This window comes from Peromyscus maniculatus, chromosome 8 (genome assembly GCF_049852395.1).
Source record: "Peromyscus maniculatus bairdii isolate BWxNUB_F1_BW_parent chromosome 8, HU_Pman_BW_mat_3.1, whole genome shotgun sequence".
Lineage (NCBI taxonomy): Eukaryota > Metazoa > Chordata > Mammalia > Rodentia > Cricetidae > Peromyscus > Peromyscus maniculatus.
In genome coordinates, this window is record NC_134859.1 from 96,591,927 (window position 1) to 96,610,889 (window position 18,963).

The 18,963-nt window shown below is 46.5% G+C and overlaps 1 protein-coding gene across 2 annotated transcripts in view; it reads right to left on the reverse strand.

Moving 5' to 3' along the window:
* Positions 1 to 18,963, reverse strand: part of Rgs9 (regulator of G protein signaling 9) — a 104,211-nt gene that overhangs the window by 12,875 nt on the left and 72,373 nt on the right. For both annotated transcript variants that reach the window (XM_076543632.1, XM_006970472.3), the window contains exons 10-15: positions 13,631 to 13,660; positions 12,580 to 12,641; positions 11,664 to 11,777; positions 10,050 to 10,165; positions 4,454 to 4,541; positions 1,542 to 1,680 (exon numbers count right to left, since the gene is read on the reverse strand). In XM_076543632.1, the coding sequence (XP_076399747.1) occupies positions 1,542 to 1,680; positions 4,454 to 4,541; positions 10,050 to 10,165; positions 11,664 to 11,777; positions 12,580 to 12,641; positions 13,631 to 13,660 (549 nt within the window). The remainder of the gene's footprint in view (positions 1 to 1,541; positions 1,681 to 4,453; positions 4,542 to 10,049; positions 10,166 to 11,663; positions 11,778 to 12,579; positions 12,642 to 13,630; positions 13,661 to 18,963) is intronic.

Here is an 18,963-nt window from a genome sequence, read left to right on the forward strand (position 1 = left end):
CTGAGTCATGTGGAACTTGTCACCACAAGAAATGGCCCCTAAGGGACGTAGAGTCCACTGCAGACACACAGCATTCTTTTTAAATCACCTACAAAGACATACGCCACTTTTTCACGAGATGCCTCTGCCTCACCCTAACTAGTGTGTGTGTAGGGAGAGGGTGTGCAAATCTGTGCATATGCATGCAGTAGTGGACACTGAGCATCTTTCTCGATCATTCTCCACTTTACTCTGGAAGCAGGTCTCTTTGCTGAGCCTGGAGTTCATTTGCCTTGGCTAGGGGGGCCAGCAAGCCCCTGGGACCCTCCTGTCTCTGTCTCCCAGCTTTTGATGTGGGTGCTGGCGATCGAAACTCAGGTTCTCAGGCTTGCAGAGCAAGTGCCTCCCCATCTGAGCCTCCCCGGCCCCTGCACACTGCATTTTTAAGAGTCAAAAACAGTTTTAAAATATATTAAGGAGGACTATTATTAAAGAGACCTTATTCCAGATCTTCTAGTAAGAAAACCACAGGGAACCCCACTGGTGAGGAGTGGATGCAGCAGCTGGCTAAAAGCGGTAAGTGATGATGATTTCAAAGAGAAGGCACTGCTTTGTAACAGTATGAGACTCAATACAGTGAAGGGATGGTGATAAATATTTAACCATTCCTACCCATCTATGCCACATACCAAAGCCAACAGAGGTACCATGCCACAGGAGTAATTGTAATAATGAGAAGTCAATGTGTGGATTTTTGTGTGGCCAGCAGAACGGCACATTTAGTAAGAGTGCTTGCCACCAAATTTGATGACCTGAGTTTGATCCCAGGACTCACATGGTGGAAGGAGAGAACAAATGTACAGTTGCTCTCTGACCTCCACACACACATATGCACACACACACACACACACACACACACACACACACACTCAAAGAAATGAAAAAGAATTGATTTCTTGGAATATTTTCCAGAAAGTTAATTTTCTCTCAGATTCTCTGTAGGAATTCTTCCAAGGGATTCCTGACAGTTCCTTGGAAGCTTCTACCTACCCTGTTAGCATTTCACTCAGGATCCAGAAACTACCTGAATTCGCACAAGGTTTACTTGCTGGCTCTCTGGATCTGTCAGAGTAGTAGCCAGTGTCCTCTCTCCGTCCCTGCTGAGACCTTAGTCAAGCCCCGACTCTGGAGGAACCTCCCTCGGGATCTTGTTGATGACAAAATGTCCTGCTTTACACAGAGACTGTGCCTTATAAGTTTTCCACAGCTCACAGCAACTCTTTTCATCTGTCTCGCTGTCCCTGATATCACCTGCAACATAACTGCTGCACAAGCAGCCGCACATGCAAACTGCTTCTAGGTGATTTCCAAGGCCAGAGGGCCAGGGGTTCAAGGAAGGTCTAGCCCGTGGATAAGAGGAAGAAACAGCAGACAGTTCTCCCTCATAGGACCGGCAAAGCAGCATCCACATCCCCTCCCCGTTTCCCACATCTGAGGATCTCTCCTGGTATCCGTGAAGGGAACGCCCTGATCACCGAGCATCCTCACACAGGTCTGCCTACCTTCTTCATGAGCATGTAGATATGGGTCTGCGCTGCATCCAGCACATAGCGGTGGGGGTGTCTCAGCCCCTTCACTGTGATGTCCATGGTTTTACCATCAATATTGATCCACCGTCTCGCGCCGGGAGCCAGGAACAGCCTGGGAAAGGAGAGAAACGTCCAGAAAAGGAGCTAACCCAGGTGCATGGGTAGGAAGGGTAAAGGGCCCAAGTTCCTTAGGAGGCACTGAGGAGCCTGAAATTTAAAGGGGTTGTCCATCAGCTTTCCCCAGAAGACAGAATATGGTCACGGCAGCCTTGGGAATGGAATGTTTAACCTTGATGTTCTAGGAGAGCAAGCCAGAAGCTGGTGGGTGAGGCCTTTGCAATTGGGGGAAGAATCAACTTCTAGGGGGACTGGAGAAATAACTCAACAGTTAAGAGCACTTGTTGCTCTTGCAGAGGACCGAGAATTCAATTCCCAGAACCCGTATTGGGTAGCTCGCAACTGCTTGTAACTGCAACTCCAGGGAAATCCAGAACTCCATTCTGGACCCTGCAGACATTAAACACACACACACACACACACACACACACGCACGCACGCACGCACGCACGCACGCACGCACGCACGCACACACATAAAACTAAAATCTTTTTTAAAAATCTACCTCTAGCTTAACCCTCCTCCTTCCTCACTGACATCCTAGGGCCAACCTGAAGCCAGATAAAGAGACCTCCAAAATGGCATTCTGGTGCTGTGGGATGTTAATGTATGTCTTGTGGGAGCCCTTCTTGGGTTCCTTATGGCGTTACCCAGCAGGTTTGCATAGAGGATGATTAGGACCATGGGCCTGAGTGCAGGTGTCTGAGATGGTCTGCACTTGGCTGTACTGGGGGATGGTCTGTATGTCAAGTTGCTCTGATTGGTCAATAAATAAAACCTGATTGGTCGTGGCTAGGCAGGAGGTATGGGCGGGACTAACAGAGAGGAGAGATAAAAGAGCAGGAAGGCAGAAGGACGACGCTGCCAGCCACTGCCAGGACAAGCAGCATGTGAAGATGCTGGTAAGCCACGAGCCACGTAGCAAGATATAGATTTGTAGAAATGCGTTACTTTAAGATATAAGAATAGTTAACAAGAAGCCTGCCACGGCCATACAGTTTGTAAGCAATATAAGTCTCTGTGTTTACTTGGTTGGGTCTGAGCGGCTGTGGGACTGGCGAGTGACAGAGATTTGTCCTGACTGTGGGCAAGGCAGGAAAACTTGAGCTACATTCTGGAACCTCTGCTCTCCCGTGGCCCAGGCTAGAAAAGTTTGATGATGAATCTCAAATGCTGAGTGGTGAGGAAGGGTAGCCATACACACACACACACACACACACACACACACACACACACACACACACACACCCGTTCCCAGAGTGGGACCATTTATCTCAGCACCCAGGCCAGCAGCCCTGTGGTTGGCTGAGTTTTCCAAGTCCTGTAGCTCTGTCTAGGTTTTAGCCCAGGGGCATCCCCCAGGCTAAAGGTTAGAAAGAATCCCATGGTATTTCCCCACACTCCTAAGCTATACATCCAAAATTTGTCACTCAAACTAATATTTCCACAAGTGGAGGCCTAGGAGGTGGGAGGCTGCCATGCCTGCGAGGCTAGCAGATCGCCTCCTAGCAGAGTTTTAACCTTGGGAGCTGTGGACTGCCAGGAATCAGGCACGTGCCTGATTCTGTTCCACAGAAAGCTGCCCTAGGCCTCGCCCTTGCACCTCCCTGTGGGCGAGCTAACCGGCTAGGGGAACACAGGAGACCTGAGGAGAAACAAAATATCCGTTCTTCTGAGTAAGGGCCTCCATTCCTTTCTGAAATCCCGGATGGTCCAACCTGAGTGCACCGAGAAGGCAGGCCAGCAGAGGAACAAATGCTAGTTCCTTGGGTGGAAAGGGCCGGCTGGCCTGCTGCCGGAGGATCGGTATCAGAGGCGGGAGCTGCCAAGGGCTGCTCCCCACCCCACCGGAAGTAGCCGGGGAAACAGTGTTGCATATGAGTAGGAACTAAAAACACTGGGCCCTCCGGGGCCTAGGCTGGTGGGACCATCAGGGAAAGGACCACAGCAGGACAAGGGCACACGCAGCTTCTAGCATGAAGACCAGCAGGGGTAGGGCTGCAGTACGCCGCAACCTCCCTCCTCTCCTCCCGGCCCTTGGGAGCAGATCTACGGCACGGGACCACCCTCGCCTCTGGGCTGACTTGGAAGAGGGGCGGGGCTAGACAGGGGCTTAGTGTTGCTAGAGCAGTGAGTAGGGGATAAGATCTGTGCACACTTGCACCCCAAACTGGGGTCACTGTCTCACACATATGGGGGACGTCCCTTCCCCTCATTGTCTAAGATGGCTTGTGGAATAGATTCTCCATACCTACCCTTCTCTTCTCTCTCTTCCCCCCTACTCACACACACACACACACACACACACACACACACACAAACTTAGGGAAAGTTAAACGCAAAAATTTGCACTTATGCTGGGCGGTGGTAGCGCACATCTTTAATCCCAGCACTCGGGAGGCAGAGGCAGGCGGATCTCTGTGAGTTCGAGGCCAGCCTGGTCTACAAAGCGAGATCCAAGACAGGCTCCAAAGCAACACAGAGAAACCCTGTCTTGGGGGGGGGCGGAATTGAACTGTGGTTCAGGGTAGCTTGCTTTCATCCATGGACACACCCTATAGGAACAGGAGAATGTCACCTCCATCTCACTTGGCTTCCCTCAGAGGAACCCTCAAACCTCCCAAACCTCGGAGAGGCATTTATGGCATGGCGGGTTCAGTGGCTGAGACTAGCCAGAGCCCAGGCAGTCACAAGGGACCCCACCCTCACCCCCATTCCATCCCCACCCACATGAGGGAGGCTTTCCCCAGGACACAGCTAATAGTTACTTGTAAATCTCCTCCGCTTTCTCCTTGACCTTGGACTGATCTCCATACTTCAGGTCCTCACAGGCTTCCCAGAACCCGAGGTTCTCCCCTGCAAAGGGAAGACAGATCCAGGAGATGACAGCCAGGTAGGAAGTGGAGTGGAGAGGAGAGGAAGTAAAGGTCAGGTGGGCTCAACTCACTTGGTGAGCCTCTTCCTGCGAGACGAGGACAGAGCACCGAGTACCGAGCACCGGGACATCAAACCACCACGTGTCACTTCAAAGAGGGAGCCACTTCTGGGGTGTGGGAGAAGTCGGGACCCAGCAATGGCTCATCTTCCGAGCGTCCTCTGCCATAAACTGGATTGCCCCCCTCCCCTGTTCTGGAAGCAACTATCTACTAACAACATGGATGCCATCCTGCCCTTCAACAACACACAGGGCAGAGCTCCGAATAACCCACTCCACGGGCTGCCACGTTCTCTTTCTAAATTGACGTTTGTTTGTTTATTGGGAGGCACAGGTGTGGAGGTTAAGGGGCAAAATTGTGCCGTCCATCAGTGATCTCCATCATGTGGGCCCCAGGGACTGAACAGAAGCCACGAGGCTCAGCCGCAAGAGCCGCTGCCCACTGAGCCATCCTACCAGCTCTCGTATTTCTTCTGGCTGAGAATTTATCTTTAGCACATACTTCCTGAACAGTTCACACAGGCTCGTAATTACATACGACTCCACCTAGAGCTTCCTGCGTGCTGCTGGGTCCCACGGCCATGTGACTTCTGCCTGCTTTATTTGACTGTGCATAGGGACCCCCACCTTCTGCACCACCCCCAGGCATCCTCCAGTCAAAAAGTCCTTGGAGTCTCTGGCAGCTGATGACAGATGCTGACAGGACACCTGGGTATAAGGGGCACCTAGTGTCACAAGAACCAGAGGGGTTTTGTTCCTCTAGACTGGGAGATCGAGAGAAAAACAAAACAAGAGACCCTCGAAATCCTTAATTTCTTCCCAATCTCTTGATGTCTCCCCAGTAATTCAAATATGTTGGTACAGTGATTCCAAATATCAATTTTACATGAGAAAACAAGGATGGTGTCTTCAATAAGCGAGCAAGTGTGTGTGAGAGCACGAGCACGCACTTACACACGTGTGCACACACACATGCACACACGCACTCTAATGTGCTGTGATGCCATTTAATGGACAAGGGGAACCTCTCCTCTGATTCCGCAGTATTTCCTGAGAGCTCCCAGTTACGTCAGACTGGCAGAGGCTACACAACTCTACACTGGCTAGAATTTGTCCCGTAACTAGGGAAGCAGATATTCTCCAGACAGAAGTCATGGGCCAATGATTTTCTTCAATAGTCAATTGGTCTGACATCAAGACCTCTTGCATATATTTATATGAAGGAAAAAATCAGTTCATTGCTTAGGACTATTAAATTAAACAAGCAATTGTTCACAAAAGCCAAAAAGTGAAAAAAAAAAAAACTCAAAATGCCCATGGAGGAGGAATGGGTAAACAAAATGTGGTATACATTTGCCATGGAATACATTCAGCAGTAAAGAGGACAGAGAATCTCTTCATTGGTTGAAGCTACCAACTGCACACAGCTCAGAGTTATCTGCGGGAATCTCAACTGGGGGATTGCCTCTATCAGACTAGCCTGTGGTGTGCCTGTGGGACATTTTTTTTATTGATTATTGATAGAGGATGGTCCAGTCCACTGTGGCTGGTGCCATCCATGGTTGGATCGGCCCTGACTGTGTAAGAAATGTAACTGAGCATTAGCCTAGAAGCAAGCCAGAGAGTGGCATTCCTCCATGGTTTCTGCTTCAGTTCTGGCTTGAGCCCGTGCCCCAGTTTTCCTCAGTGATGGGCTGTGACCTAGAAATGTGAGCTAAATAAACCCTTTCCTCCCCAAGTTGCTTTTGGTGGTAGTTTTCATCACAGCAACAGAAAGAAAACTAGAACATGATGTTACATGAATGAACCTTGAAGACCCTGTGGTGCTTGATGAAAATGGCCCCCAGGGAGTGGCACTATTTGAAAGGATTAGGAGGCCTAGCCCTGTTAGAGCAAGGACATCCCTAGGGGGTGGGGACTTTAAGGTTTCATTCCAAGTTCAAAGTCTTTCTCTCTCTCTTCCTGTTGCCTGCGGATCCAGATGTCAACTCTTAGCTCCTTCTCCAGCACCATGTCTGCCTGCGTGCTGCCTTGCTTCCCACCATGATGACAATGGGCTAACCCTCTGAACTGTAAGCCAGCCCCAGTTAAATGTTTTCCTTTATAAGAGTTGCCGTGGTCATGGTGTCTCTTCACAGCAATTGAACATTAACTAGGGCAGAGGTTATGTGAAATAGTCCAGACACAAAGGGACTAATTTTATGATTACACTTGCATGAGGTGCCTAGAGCAGGCAGTCTCACAGCGACATGTGGTGAAATGGTGGTCACTAGGGGCTGGGAAGATGGACATTAGTATTTCACAAGTACACAGTTTCAACTTGGAATAATGAAAAGGTTCAGGAAATGTGGATGCATTTATTATTTACTGAACTATGTTCTTAAGTTGTTAAAATGGTAAATTTTATGTTATATATTTTTCTCAAGAAAAAATTTAAATGAAGAGTTGGGAAAATAGCTCAGTCTATAAAGCATCTGTTTTAGAAAGGTGAGAAGTGGGGTTTGGATCTCCAGAACCCACCTAAGTCTGGGTGGCCATGGCAGCCTGCCTATAATCTCATCATTCGGGATGTAGAGACCGCTGGATAGCCAGGCTAGCCATATCAATGAGACCTGGGTTCAGTTGAGAGTCCTTGCCTTGATGAATACCATGGAGAGAAATCAAGGAAGATTCCTGAGATCAGCCTCTCAGGTCTCCACTCTCAAGGGCAGACGTGTGTATAAGCACCCACACATACACGTGTGCTCACACTCATAGGAAATACATGTACATACTCATTTTAAAACCGTAAATAAACACATTAGTACACATACAGGAATATTCACTGCAATATTCATAAACCCAAAGGTCAATACAATTAAAGACAAGAGTTGAAGAGATGGTTCTGCAGTTAAGACCCAGGTTTGATTTCCAACACCCACATGGCAGCTCACAATCATCTGTAACTCCAGTTCTAGGGGATCTGATGCCCTCTTCTGGCCTCTGTGAATACCAAGCATGCACATGGAACACATACATATTTGCAGGCAAAACATCCATATTCATAAAATTTTTAGATTGAATAAATCTTTAGAAAAGACACCTCAAATCCCCATGAACTGATGGAGGATGAAGTTGTGATGTGTTCATACACTGGGATCTGTTGCAGCAGTAAAAAGTGTGTAGAATGCTAAGTAAGGAAGGGTCCTATATTGTAGGACCCCATCCTAAAGAGCAGAATGCCCAAATTGATATGGACTGAAGGAGAGCAGAGGGTGGCAAGCTGGGGAGAGAGAAGAACAGGAAATGACTCTCGGTGGCTAGGGTGTTTCTCTCCGAACTGTTCTAGATTGGCCAGTGTTGACAGCTGCACAGCTCAGTGAACATATAAAACAAAACAAGATAACAACAAGACCACTGAATTGAGTTCAAGGTGGTGAACATAATTCCAACACTTCAGAAGCCAAAGCAGGAGGATCACGAATTTGAGACCAGCCTGGGCTACACAGAGACCTGCTGTCTCCAAAAAAAAAAAAAAAAAAAAAAAAAATTGAGAACACTTGGGAGACAGAGGCAGGGGGATTTGGACATCATCAGAGTCATCCTCAGCTACACAGTGAATCTGAGGTCAGCCTGAGTTACATGAAATGACATTTTAAAATTGGAGAGGATAAATTTCACATTGGTCATACCTAAATTTTAAGTTTTTAATTAAATAAGAAAACTGATGGTTTTTATTCCAAGTTCATTCACCAATATTTATGAATCTCCTGAGGAGACTGTCGATAATATGGTTTCAAAAATGTAAGGAAAAATTTTTGAATGTTTGCTATTCAGATAGACTGGGTGGGTGGAGACACTCACCAAGCAGTTTATATATTGGCCACTAGATGGCACCATTTCCACTTAGTCACCGGGCACTAGGCACGCTCTTTTTCCACTCTTTCTGAGGGTTATTACATTATGCAATTAGGCTTGATTAGAGAGAATGATTTACAGCGACCCATGTTCTAATGCAATGCTTTGTGTAGGGCCGTCATCCGGACTAAAGGCATGTCCAGTATGATTTGCTTAAGGAGCAGGTCCACAGATTAGCTGCTTTGGGGTAATGAACCCTGGAGTTGCAAACCCAATCAAGAAGCTCCCCAGAGGTGGGACTCCATAAACAGGCAAATGAATCCCATAAAAGCCAATATTTCAGCAAAGGTGGCAAAGGATTGAACGTGTAATTGTTTCTAATCTGGCCTCATTGTGTTCCTGGATGTTTCTCAGTGGATGAGACACTCTGAGACAGAATTCCACTAAAGTCCACATTCTCAGAAGGCCTGGAAGAAACCAGGGCAGGTTATACTCCATGTCTCGAATCACCTACGGAACTTTCTAGACCACAAGGATTGTGACTCAATCCAATTAAAAAAGGCATCCCTGAGCTGAGTCCAGGTAAACAGAGTTTAAAGACATACCTGCAGGACTAGGAGATGGCTCGAGACTATTGCTCTACCAGAGGACCCGGGTTCAATTTCCTGCGCCCACACGGCAGCTCAAAACCCTCTGTAACTCCAGTTCTGGTGAAACATGATGCCCCCTTTTGGCGTCTTTGAGCACTTCATGCACATGGTACACAGATACACAATGTTGGCAAAACATCCATACGTATAAAGTAAAAATAATAATAATAATAAATAAATCTTTAAAAAAAATGGTTGAGTTGAATGGGCAGAACTTCTAAGAGGAAGGCAGTAGGGCTGGCAGAGAAGCTGGGGAAGCCAGCTCATTCAGCTTCCTGACCCCTGAGGCTGTGCTTAGGAGAGGGTAGAGGGCCACAGGTCAGGAACTCTGAGCAAGTGGGGGACGCCAAGAAGGGATGGATCCCTGGGAATTGTGAATGAGACCAATGCAGAGTTTAGAGCTGTGATTTACCCCCCAGACTGCAGGGTCCTTCTGAGCCTATGGGAAAGGAATGGTCCTGGGCCCGGGCAGGGTTCTTACACCTGGAAAAGCAAAACGGCCTGTTTAAAAGGCTTAACCAGGCATGGTCACACACACACACACACACACACACACACACACACACACACACACACACACACACGGGGAAACTCCTAAAACCCTAGGCTGGACATCAAAGGGACAGGTGCTTCAAAATTAAAAATTAAAAAAAAAAAAGGCTGGAGGGGAAGCCTAGTTGATAGTGCTGACCTAGCATGCACCAAGGCCTCAGGACCTTCAAGTCTCAGGACTCTAGAAAACGAAGCAGAGCATCTTGTGCCTGTAAACCCCCCCCCCACACACACACACACATACTTGGGAGGTAGTCAGGAGAGTCAAGAGTTCAAGGTCATCTTCAACTATATAGAGAATTCAAGGCTAGCCTGGGCTACATGAAATCCTGTAAGTGGGAAGGAGGAGGTGGAGGAGGGACGAAAGGAAGGAAAGAAAAGAGAACTCACCACTGAATTCCTTCTTGAGAAAGTACTGGAAGCTCTGCCGACCCTTGGGGTCTCGAATCAGCTCACTGAAGTTGAAGGCCCATCGCTCCACCCGCATCTTGGTCGGGACTTCCACCCTGCAAGGATGATGACTGGTAAATGCAACACTCCTTGGGAGACAGGGCTGTGCTCAGCGCTGGCCTGGGTGTAAGTGACAGGTGTCAGCCTCCACCAACCTTCATGAGGTCCTTAGCCAAAGTCTCCCCTGCTCTCAATTTGGCTCTAAACTTCAACCCAAGTAGCCATTTGCCAGGAAGACGCAGCCTCCAACAGGTCCCCTGGAGGTCACACCCAAGATGTGGCCTCCCAGAGCTGAAGGAGGGTCCCCTGTGGAACCCTGTGCCCAAAACCTTCAGGGGCCAAGAACTCAGCCTACAGACAATCTATGAAGGATCAGGCTGCCATCTTCAAGCAAGGATAGAATTCCAGGGATATACTGGCAAGAGATGCTGTGGCCACAGCCAGCAGCCAGGTACCTGTCACTCACCAAGACTTCCCTTTCACCCTGAACCACATGAATGTTTGTGACAGTGTTATTCATGATAACTACAAAGCTAGAAAAGCCCAAATGTCCTTTAGTAGACAAATGGGTGTGCATGTAACATATTCACACAAGGAACATCATTTATCCATAGCTGAAACAAAATGCTGATTCATGTTACAACCTGGATCAACTTTGAAAATCTAGTATGGAGTGAAAAGTGCCCAATGAAAGACCCTACAGCCTACGAGTTCATCTACAGGAAATAAATAGAATAGGAGAATACAGATGATCTGAAAACAGATTGACTAGTGATCATCTAGGGAGGTGCTTGAGAGAAGATGATTTTCGGGGGGGGGGGGATGGAGGTGACAGATAAAGGGCACAGATTTCTTTAAAAACAATTGTAGTAGTGATTGTATTACTCTGTCAATACAACAAAATTGTAATTGTATGCTCTAAATGGATAAATTATATGACATATGAATTACAACTCAAAATGGAAAAAAAAATTGAGACAGGGCTTCATGTATACCAGGTGGCCTTCAACCTCGCTATGTAGTTTAGGAACCTTGAATGTCGGATCCTCCTGCCTCTCAAGTGCTGGGATTACAGGCGTGTATCATCAGGCCTGGCTTATATTGTGTGTGAGTTGAACCCAAGGCTTTGGGAATTCTAGGCATTCTATAAATTGAACTACAATCCATCCTAAAAAGGAAGTACATTTTGGGCTAGGGAAATGGCTCCCCGTGTAAGTGTGAGGACCAGAGTCTGGGTCTCCAGAACTCATGTAACAATCAGGCAGGTAGGTACCACCTGTAATGTCCTCTCTTCAGAGACAGAGATGAGATCCCCAGGGAAAGCTGGAGAGCTAGAATAGCCAAAATTGGAGAGCTCTGGGTTCAGTGAGAGACTGCACCCCAATAAATAAAGTGTAGATGGGTCAAGGAAGACACCTGAAGTCAACTTAAGGCCTCCATACACGTGAACACATGTACCCCCACACATGGAAACACTCCTGCACACATGCAAGCACACCACACACACACATAATAAACAGATTTGTTAAAGTTTCCAACATTTGAAGTACATACAGTTTGGCATTTAAATCCCAGAACTGAGTGTCATCTGTTATCCAAGGGTTGCTTGGGAGACAGCCTGACATGATGGCATCATTGGACGAGAACTGTTCACTGTACTTGACAATTCTGAAAAGCAGACAGAGAAGGGTTCCTAGAAACGCAACCCGGAGAGACCAGATAACCGCATAGGCTAGTTGTCCAGCTTGCCCTCTTCTGGCATTGATTTAGTTAATAAGGAGGCTTATTACTGCCTTCTCAGAAAAATCTCCAATGGCTCCTGGGACAGGCAGCTATTTGGAAAGATCTGTTCTATTCTATTTCAGAAGCAATGTTGTTTTCTCCCAGTCCAGTCCCCGTGTCAATTTTCTGTCCCCAGTCCAAACATAGCCTCCTCACATGTCATCAGAAGATTTTACATTCCGAAGCTGACTCAGTTTGCCCGTGTCTTGGTGGCCATCTTGGAAGCTGCAATGACCACAGATGAGCCAAGGCCAGGGACCCTTTGGAGTCCACCTCTGGCATGATAATGCCTGTGCTTGGGAACATCAGTTCTCCACCCAAACCCTTTGGACCTCAGTGGGTCCTGAAGTGGGACCTTCTGAGTTAATGCATTTCCTGACGTCTTATCTGTCTGTGTGTCAGGAAGGACCCTGGGTTCCTGCCACAACTCTGCCCACAGCCACAGACACGCTTTCAGGGTCAATGTCACACTGTTTAAAACTATGGATTTGGGAAGATGTGAAAGCCTTTTAAAGATTTTTATAAGAGCCCAACCCCTAGCCAAATACTGGAAGTGGGCACTGACAAGACAGGGTTCGTTGGAACCCAAAGTCATTCTGCCCATGGCTTGTCATGTCTGACTTAAGCAGACAATCTCTTGCACACCCGTGGCTCAAGCTTTAGCAAGACCAACAAGTCAGGGACATACCCTCCAAGGGACACTGAAGACTTCACCGTGGACCTCATTAAGGCCTGTTGGTAATACATGATCTGGAAGAGAGACGGCTGTTAGAAGATGTCTGTGGCTATTAATTGTGACTGTCAACCTGACAGGATCTGGAATCAACTGGGAGACCAGCCACTGGGTAAGTCTCTGAGGGGGTTCCTAGATGGGATGGAGATGGGAAGGTCCCTAGAGGTGAACAGCACTTTGCCATAGGCTTGCTGGGGTCCAGGATTGAAAGAAAAGAAAGAAGTTAGCTGGGCTGCCGCATTCATCTCTGTGTCTAGACTGTGGATGCCAGGTGACCAGCTGCCCCAAGCTTTTGCTGCTGTGACCCCCCCTACACCCATGGTGGGCTGTATCCCTGCCTTCCCTGAGTTGCTTTTGTTGGATGCTCTGTCACAGCAACGAGAAAAGTGACTAAAATAATCTCCACCTCCCCACCCTTCAGTACCATTAACCATGACGTTACACATGGATCCAAGAACACAGGCCATTTCTCCTTATCAACAGTGTGCTCTACCCCTTCACGTCAGCCGCCTCAGTGACAACAGGGCTCAAGCCCACACCTCAAATTCAATAGCTGGTATTTTCCTTAACCCATCATGTATCGGCTGAGGAAAGTCAACATCTGGAAAAAATGCCCCAAGGAGTACTGACTGACGTGAGACAGGGAGATATACGCTTAAGCCCTGCAGAGATGGGCCAAAGTGGGTAGCCCTGGACAGATTCCAAGTGGATTTGTGAAAGCAGGGTCCAGCTTAGGGATTCAGATGCCACAGCCTTCAACCCCCCAGTCTTCTCTGACCATCCCTCAGATGTGCGGCTTCAAGGGACGTTTCACATCCCGAGACTTGGCATTTGCCCCGTTCCCACCTACCCAAGGATCCTTTGCTGTCCATTAATTTGGAAACAACTATCTGAACATTACACATGGATTTCATTTCATTATTGAGTGTGGAGCATAAGTCAAAGTACAGATAATTTGTTAGAAGATTTTAAAATCAAGCAACACTGGAACTGGGAGGCTAATTACCTCTTTTCTGACAGCAGTGATCGTTTGTTTCTGTAAAACAAAGAAGAAAACCCATTAAATTGGTGCCATTAAATCCATACAGTTCAAATGTCCATTTGAAAAAATAAAAAAACACTCTTCATGAGAAAACTGCTCCTCTTCTCGTATTTAAAAAGTAGGATCTCAGCTGGGCGGTGGTGGCGCAGGCCTTTAATCCCAGCACTCTGGAGGCAGATGCAGGCAGATCTCAGTGAGTTCGAGGCCAGCCTGGTCTACAGAGTTTCAGGACAAGTTCCAAAAAGTTACACAGAGAAACTATCTCGAAAAACCATTAAAAAAAAAAAAAAAGTAGGATCCCCTTGTCTACCACCTCCACCCTCCTCCATAAAACCACTAGAGATGGGTGGCCAAGGGAAGGAATATAACTTAATAAGATTTGTAATATCTTCATTCCTAAAAACCAATGTGAATTAAGGACCACGTTTGGGGCTGGCCTTGCTCTCGCATTGTGTCTATAGAAACAGCTGAAAAGGGGGAGATAACGGGGAACTGTGCTAAGAAGACGGCTCAGGAGATACAGTACTGACCGTTCCAAGACCGACAACCTGAGCTTGACCCCTAGGACCCATGCAAAGAAGGAAGGACAGAACTGACTCCATGAAGCCGTCCTCTGACCTCCACACATATGCCACGTGTCCTGGTTGGTTGGTTTATTTGTCAACTTGACACAAGCTAGAGTTATCTGAATGGGAGGGACCACAATTGAGAAAACGTGTCTATAAGATTGGTAAGCCTTGTAGACAAGCCTGTGGGATGTTTTCTTGATTAATGATTGATGTGGGCGGAACCAGCCCATTGTGAGCTGGGCCACCCTTTGTGTGGTGGCCCTAGGGTGTATAAGAAAGCAGGCTTAAAAAAAAAAAAAAAAAAAAAAAAAAGCCGGGTGGCAGTGGCACACGCCTTTAATCCCAGCACTCAGGAGGCAGAGCCAGGAGGATCTCTGTGAGTTCGAGGCCAGCCTGGTCTACAGAGTGAGTTCCAGGACAGGCACCAAAACTATACAGAGAAACCCTGTCTTGGGAAGAAAAAAGAAAAGAAAGGAAAGGAAAGGAAAGGAAAAAGGAAAAAGGAAAGGAGAAGAGAGGAGAGGAGAGGAGAGGAGAGGAGAGGAGAGGAGAGGAGAGGAGAGGAGAGGAGAGGAGAGGAGAGGAGAGGAGAGGAGAAGAGAAGAGAAAAGAAAAAAGAAAAGAAAAAAGAAAAGAAAAGAAAAGAAAAGAAAAGAAAAGAAAAGAAAAGAAAAGAAAAGAAAAGAAAAGAAAAGAAAAGAAAAGAAAGCAGGCTAAGCAAGCCACAGAAGCAAGCATTCCTCAACGGCTTCTGCTTCAGTTCCTACATCCACATTCCAGCCATGAGTTCCTGCCTCAACTCCCCTCAGTGACAGACTGTGACCTGAGAGTTCTAATTCTTTCCTCCCCACATCACTTTTGGTCATGGTGTGTTATTGCAACAATAGAAACCCTAAGACACCCTGGAAAGTATGTACCTACACGCACACGATAGATAGATAGATAGATAGATAGATAGATAGATAGATAGATAGATAGATAGATAGATAGATAGATAGATAGATAGACAGACACTGTTAATAAAGGGAAGCCACCTCTCACTAAGACATAGAAGGATGGACAAAGATGGAGAAACCAGCATGGACCTTGACCATTTGTTTTTCTCACTAGGAAGAGTTTTGAATGAATTGTGAGATTCACTCTCAGGCATTCATAACAATTTGACTGACACCACAAACTGAAAAAGATAACATAGCCATGTTTCTAAAAAACAAAGCACACAATTAAAAAAATAATAATAAAACACATGGCCGAGTCTTAGAGCTGGGCTGTAATGTGGGGAGACCACATTGGGCCCTGTTCCCTTGTGGAAGCTATCAAGGCAAGTTCAAGTTCATGCAGGGGATCGGCCACAGGGCATCTCTGGACTGAGTAAATACAGAGAAGGATGAATCCATGACAGGCTTCTCATTTAGGCCCTTAGAACTTCCTCAGACATTCACATCAATCTCCAGCTGAATCCCCCAGTCTGCAATCCACAGGAACAAGCTATCTTGGATCCACCTTTCTGTCCCATGCAATCCTTTGAGGTTGGGCACTGTGGGAATCCCAGTCTTGCTTTTCTTACATGTGGTTATATCTAAGGGCTGTTGGTGCCAACTCTAATCCTGCAAACTGATCCTCATAATTCCTGGCTGCCTGATGTTGATGCTGCTGAATTAAATCAAATCCTCATTAGGCAGAGGGTCACACATGCAAAATGAGCCACTGATCCATCAGCTCAGAGGTACAGGAGCTCCCAGAGCCCAATATGGAAGGTCAAAAGCACAGCGCTCCTCTCTCATTCACACAGGCTATCATTTTGCCTCACTGGATTGCTTTTAGATCATGGCTTTTTCATAGGAAATCTATGGATTGCTCCTGGGGCAGTGCAAGATGGGAGGCAGTTATCTCAAGTAAAGGTTAGGTAGATCTCTCAGTCTTGAACTCCCACATCTGACCTTCTCTTTCTTAGATCATCACAAGTTTTATTTACGTGTCTATTTTACAATGTATGGGCCACCACCAGAGCACAGCTGCTTCCTCTAGGACCCTGCCTAAGGCAGGGTAGATCCTTGACAAACACCAAATCAAGGATGACTTTGCTGTGCTTAGGGGCTGAGAAAGACTTCATAAACTTCCTCTTAAAAAATCTGCAAACATTCATCAAACACTCTAGAGCAGTGGTTCTCAACCTTCCTGACAATACAGTTCCTCATGTTGTTGTGACCCCCCAACCATAAACTGCAATTTTGCTACTGCCATGAATTGTAATGTAAATATCTGATCTGCAGGATATCTGATATGGGACCCCTGTGAAAGGGTCATTCTGAAAGGGTCACATCAGACACATTTCTCCTTGCTCCCATTCTCTCTCCACAGGGCTTTGCTTCAGAAGACACGTGCTTTAGATAGAAAGGGACCCTGGGACCACAGTAGACTTGTGCTCCAATCTAGTATAATCCAGGGCGTCTGTTAGAGTTTTGTTGAAGTGGATTACTCATGATCTAGGACTTCTGCTAAAAGACGAGCTGGATTCCTGCACAGTGGTTACCCCCGTCTGCAGATGCAAAGCAATCTACACTTCTTTGAACTATTACAACGCTTAAAGGAGAAAGATCTTATGACTGATTTTGTGCTGAGGAGACCAAGGCTCTGGACAGCTGCTGGTATTAATACCTGCCACAGTAGCTTGGGGCCAATCATTGGCCAAAATTCAAAACCATCTCTGCAATATGCAAGGCTGGGAGTACGCCATGAGAAACGTGCACCGATTGCCTTTCTCCGCCTCGCCTGCTCTCTCCGCCTCGCCTGCCTCTCTTCACCACAACCTTTGCCTTGAGCTAAGAACTGCTGAAGAACGGAATGGCTGTCCAACTTTTTCATTTATAATGGAAACAAAGAGAACAAAGGCCCCCACCATGAGATGAGATGTAAGGACAGAAAACACAATTCATTAAACTAACGGTGTAAAGACCAAGGCATAGCTAGGTCTACACTCAGCAGCCAGTATCTTAGACACCCTCTTCAGAGAACCTAGGACCCGCATCAAACTTCCCATCATCTATCACCCCACAGTAGCCAGCCCTGGGGCTCAGGGATCCTCGGCACACAAACGCAGAAGAAAGGAGCAGGACTCTGGCTGTCCTGTCATTCTCCAGGCCCCACAGGGAGCTGGTGTTGGAAGCAACAGCCACATGCACACGCTTCTTCATTTCTACCGCTGCTGATCTCCCTGTGGCTTCATGCAGCGGCCTGTGGGGCCACTATCTCCATATTCAGAATTTTAATTACTTCAACATTTCATTTACTTTCTTTGCTTTTACTATCTTTTCAGAATGAGGCCTCTGGTGTGGTTTCTTGTGGGTTTTTTGTTTTTGTTTTTCTTTGTTCCTAGAATTACCAGTAATTTTCTGGAGTCCCGCCTTCACTGCACACTCTAACACGGGGTAGTGACTGCATACTCCAAATGATGCGAACTGTAAGCACTTCTGATTTCAGATTTTTTTTTTTCAGATTTTTGGAAATTTACCCATACCTGATGAAGAATTTTGGGGATGGGACCCAAGATTAACCAGAAAATCAATTTATACTTCATCTATACCTTCTATACATAACCTAAGTATAATTTTATAAGATATTTTTCTACAATTTTGTGCATAAATTTTGTGTTTTGAGACAGGCTCTCCTGATAGATCCCTGGTTGGCCCAGAACTTGCTACATAAACCAGGCTGGCCTCAAACTCACAGGGTGCTGGGATTAAAGGCGTGTACCGCCACGTCCAGCCCAAAGTTTCACAATGTAAGCTTTTCCACTGTGGCATCATGTTAGCGCTCTAAGTTTCAGACTTGGGAGAATTTTGAGTTGGGGATGCTCAGCCTATATGATAGGATCCAGTTGAATCCAGACATCCTCATTTCTATCTTGGCTCATCCATGAGCATCTCAGCCTTTAATTCTAGCTCTACTCACACCTGTCCACGGGGTTAGTTACCTCAGGAATGACACACAAGTATCCTCTGTGCATACTGAGACATACGCATAATGAAATGTGGGCAGAATGAGACAGTGCAGGGAAAAGGTTCCAGACTTTTCTAAAGGGTAGAGTGACAATCTGACCTGTGAGATGGGGATGACTCAGAGAAGCATATGGGCTTTGGGTCTAGACAAAAGTTAAAAATCTATATGATCTTGGACAGGTCTTTGGCATCTCAAAGCCTTTGGTTTCTCGTTTATAAAAGAAAAATTGAGGGCTTAGTGGAATAATACAGGCAGAGACTCAATATATAATGGTCATTAATTAGGGATTAACATTACTGTTGCTAAAATATGACACCTACAGGGTGTGGTGTCAGCTCTCATTACAAGACAAAATACTGTTCCAGGCAATAGTCAGAACATAGTTATACTGAAAGACATATCACTGTTTATCTGAAATTCAAATTTAACTAGGAACTATGTGGGTTTTTTGTTTGCTAAATCTTGCAAACTCACTATCAATATTATTATTATTTAGCCAAAAGGTCACAAAAAACATCATGCTAAAGTTATTAAAAATACACACACCCACACACACTACGTAGTTCAGAGAAAGCCACCTGGTGACAGAACAGGACGAGGCAAACTCTTTTTTTAACCCAGGAATTCACACACATATCCACTCTTCTCTTGGACGTGGGCTCCTCTGGAGTGAAGCCATCTCTATACGCCCACTGAAAGGAATACCCTTCCCCACACTGAGAATATTCT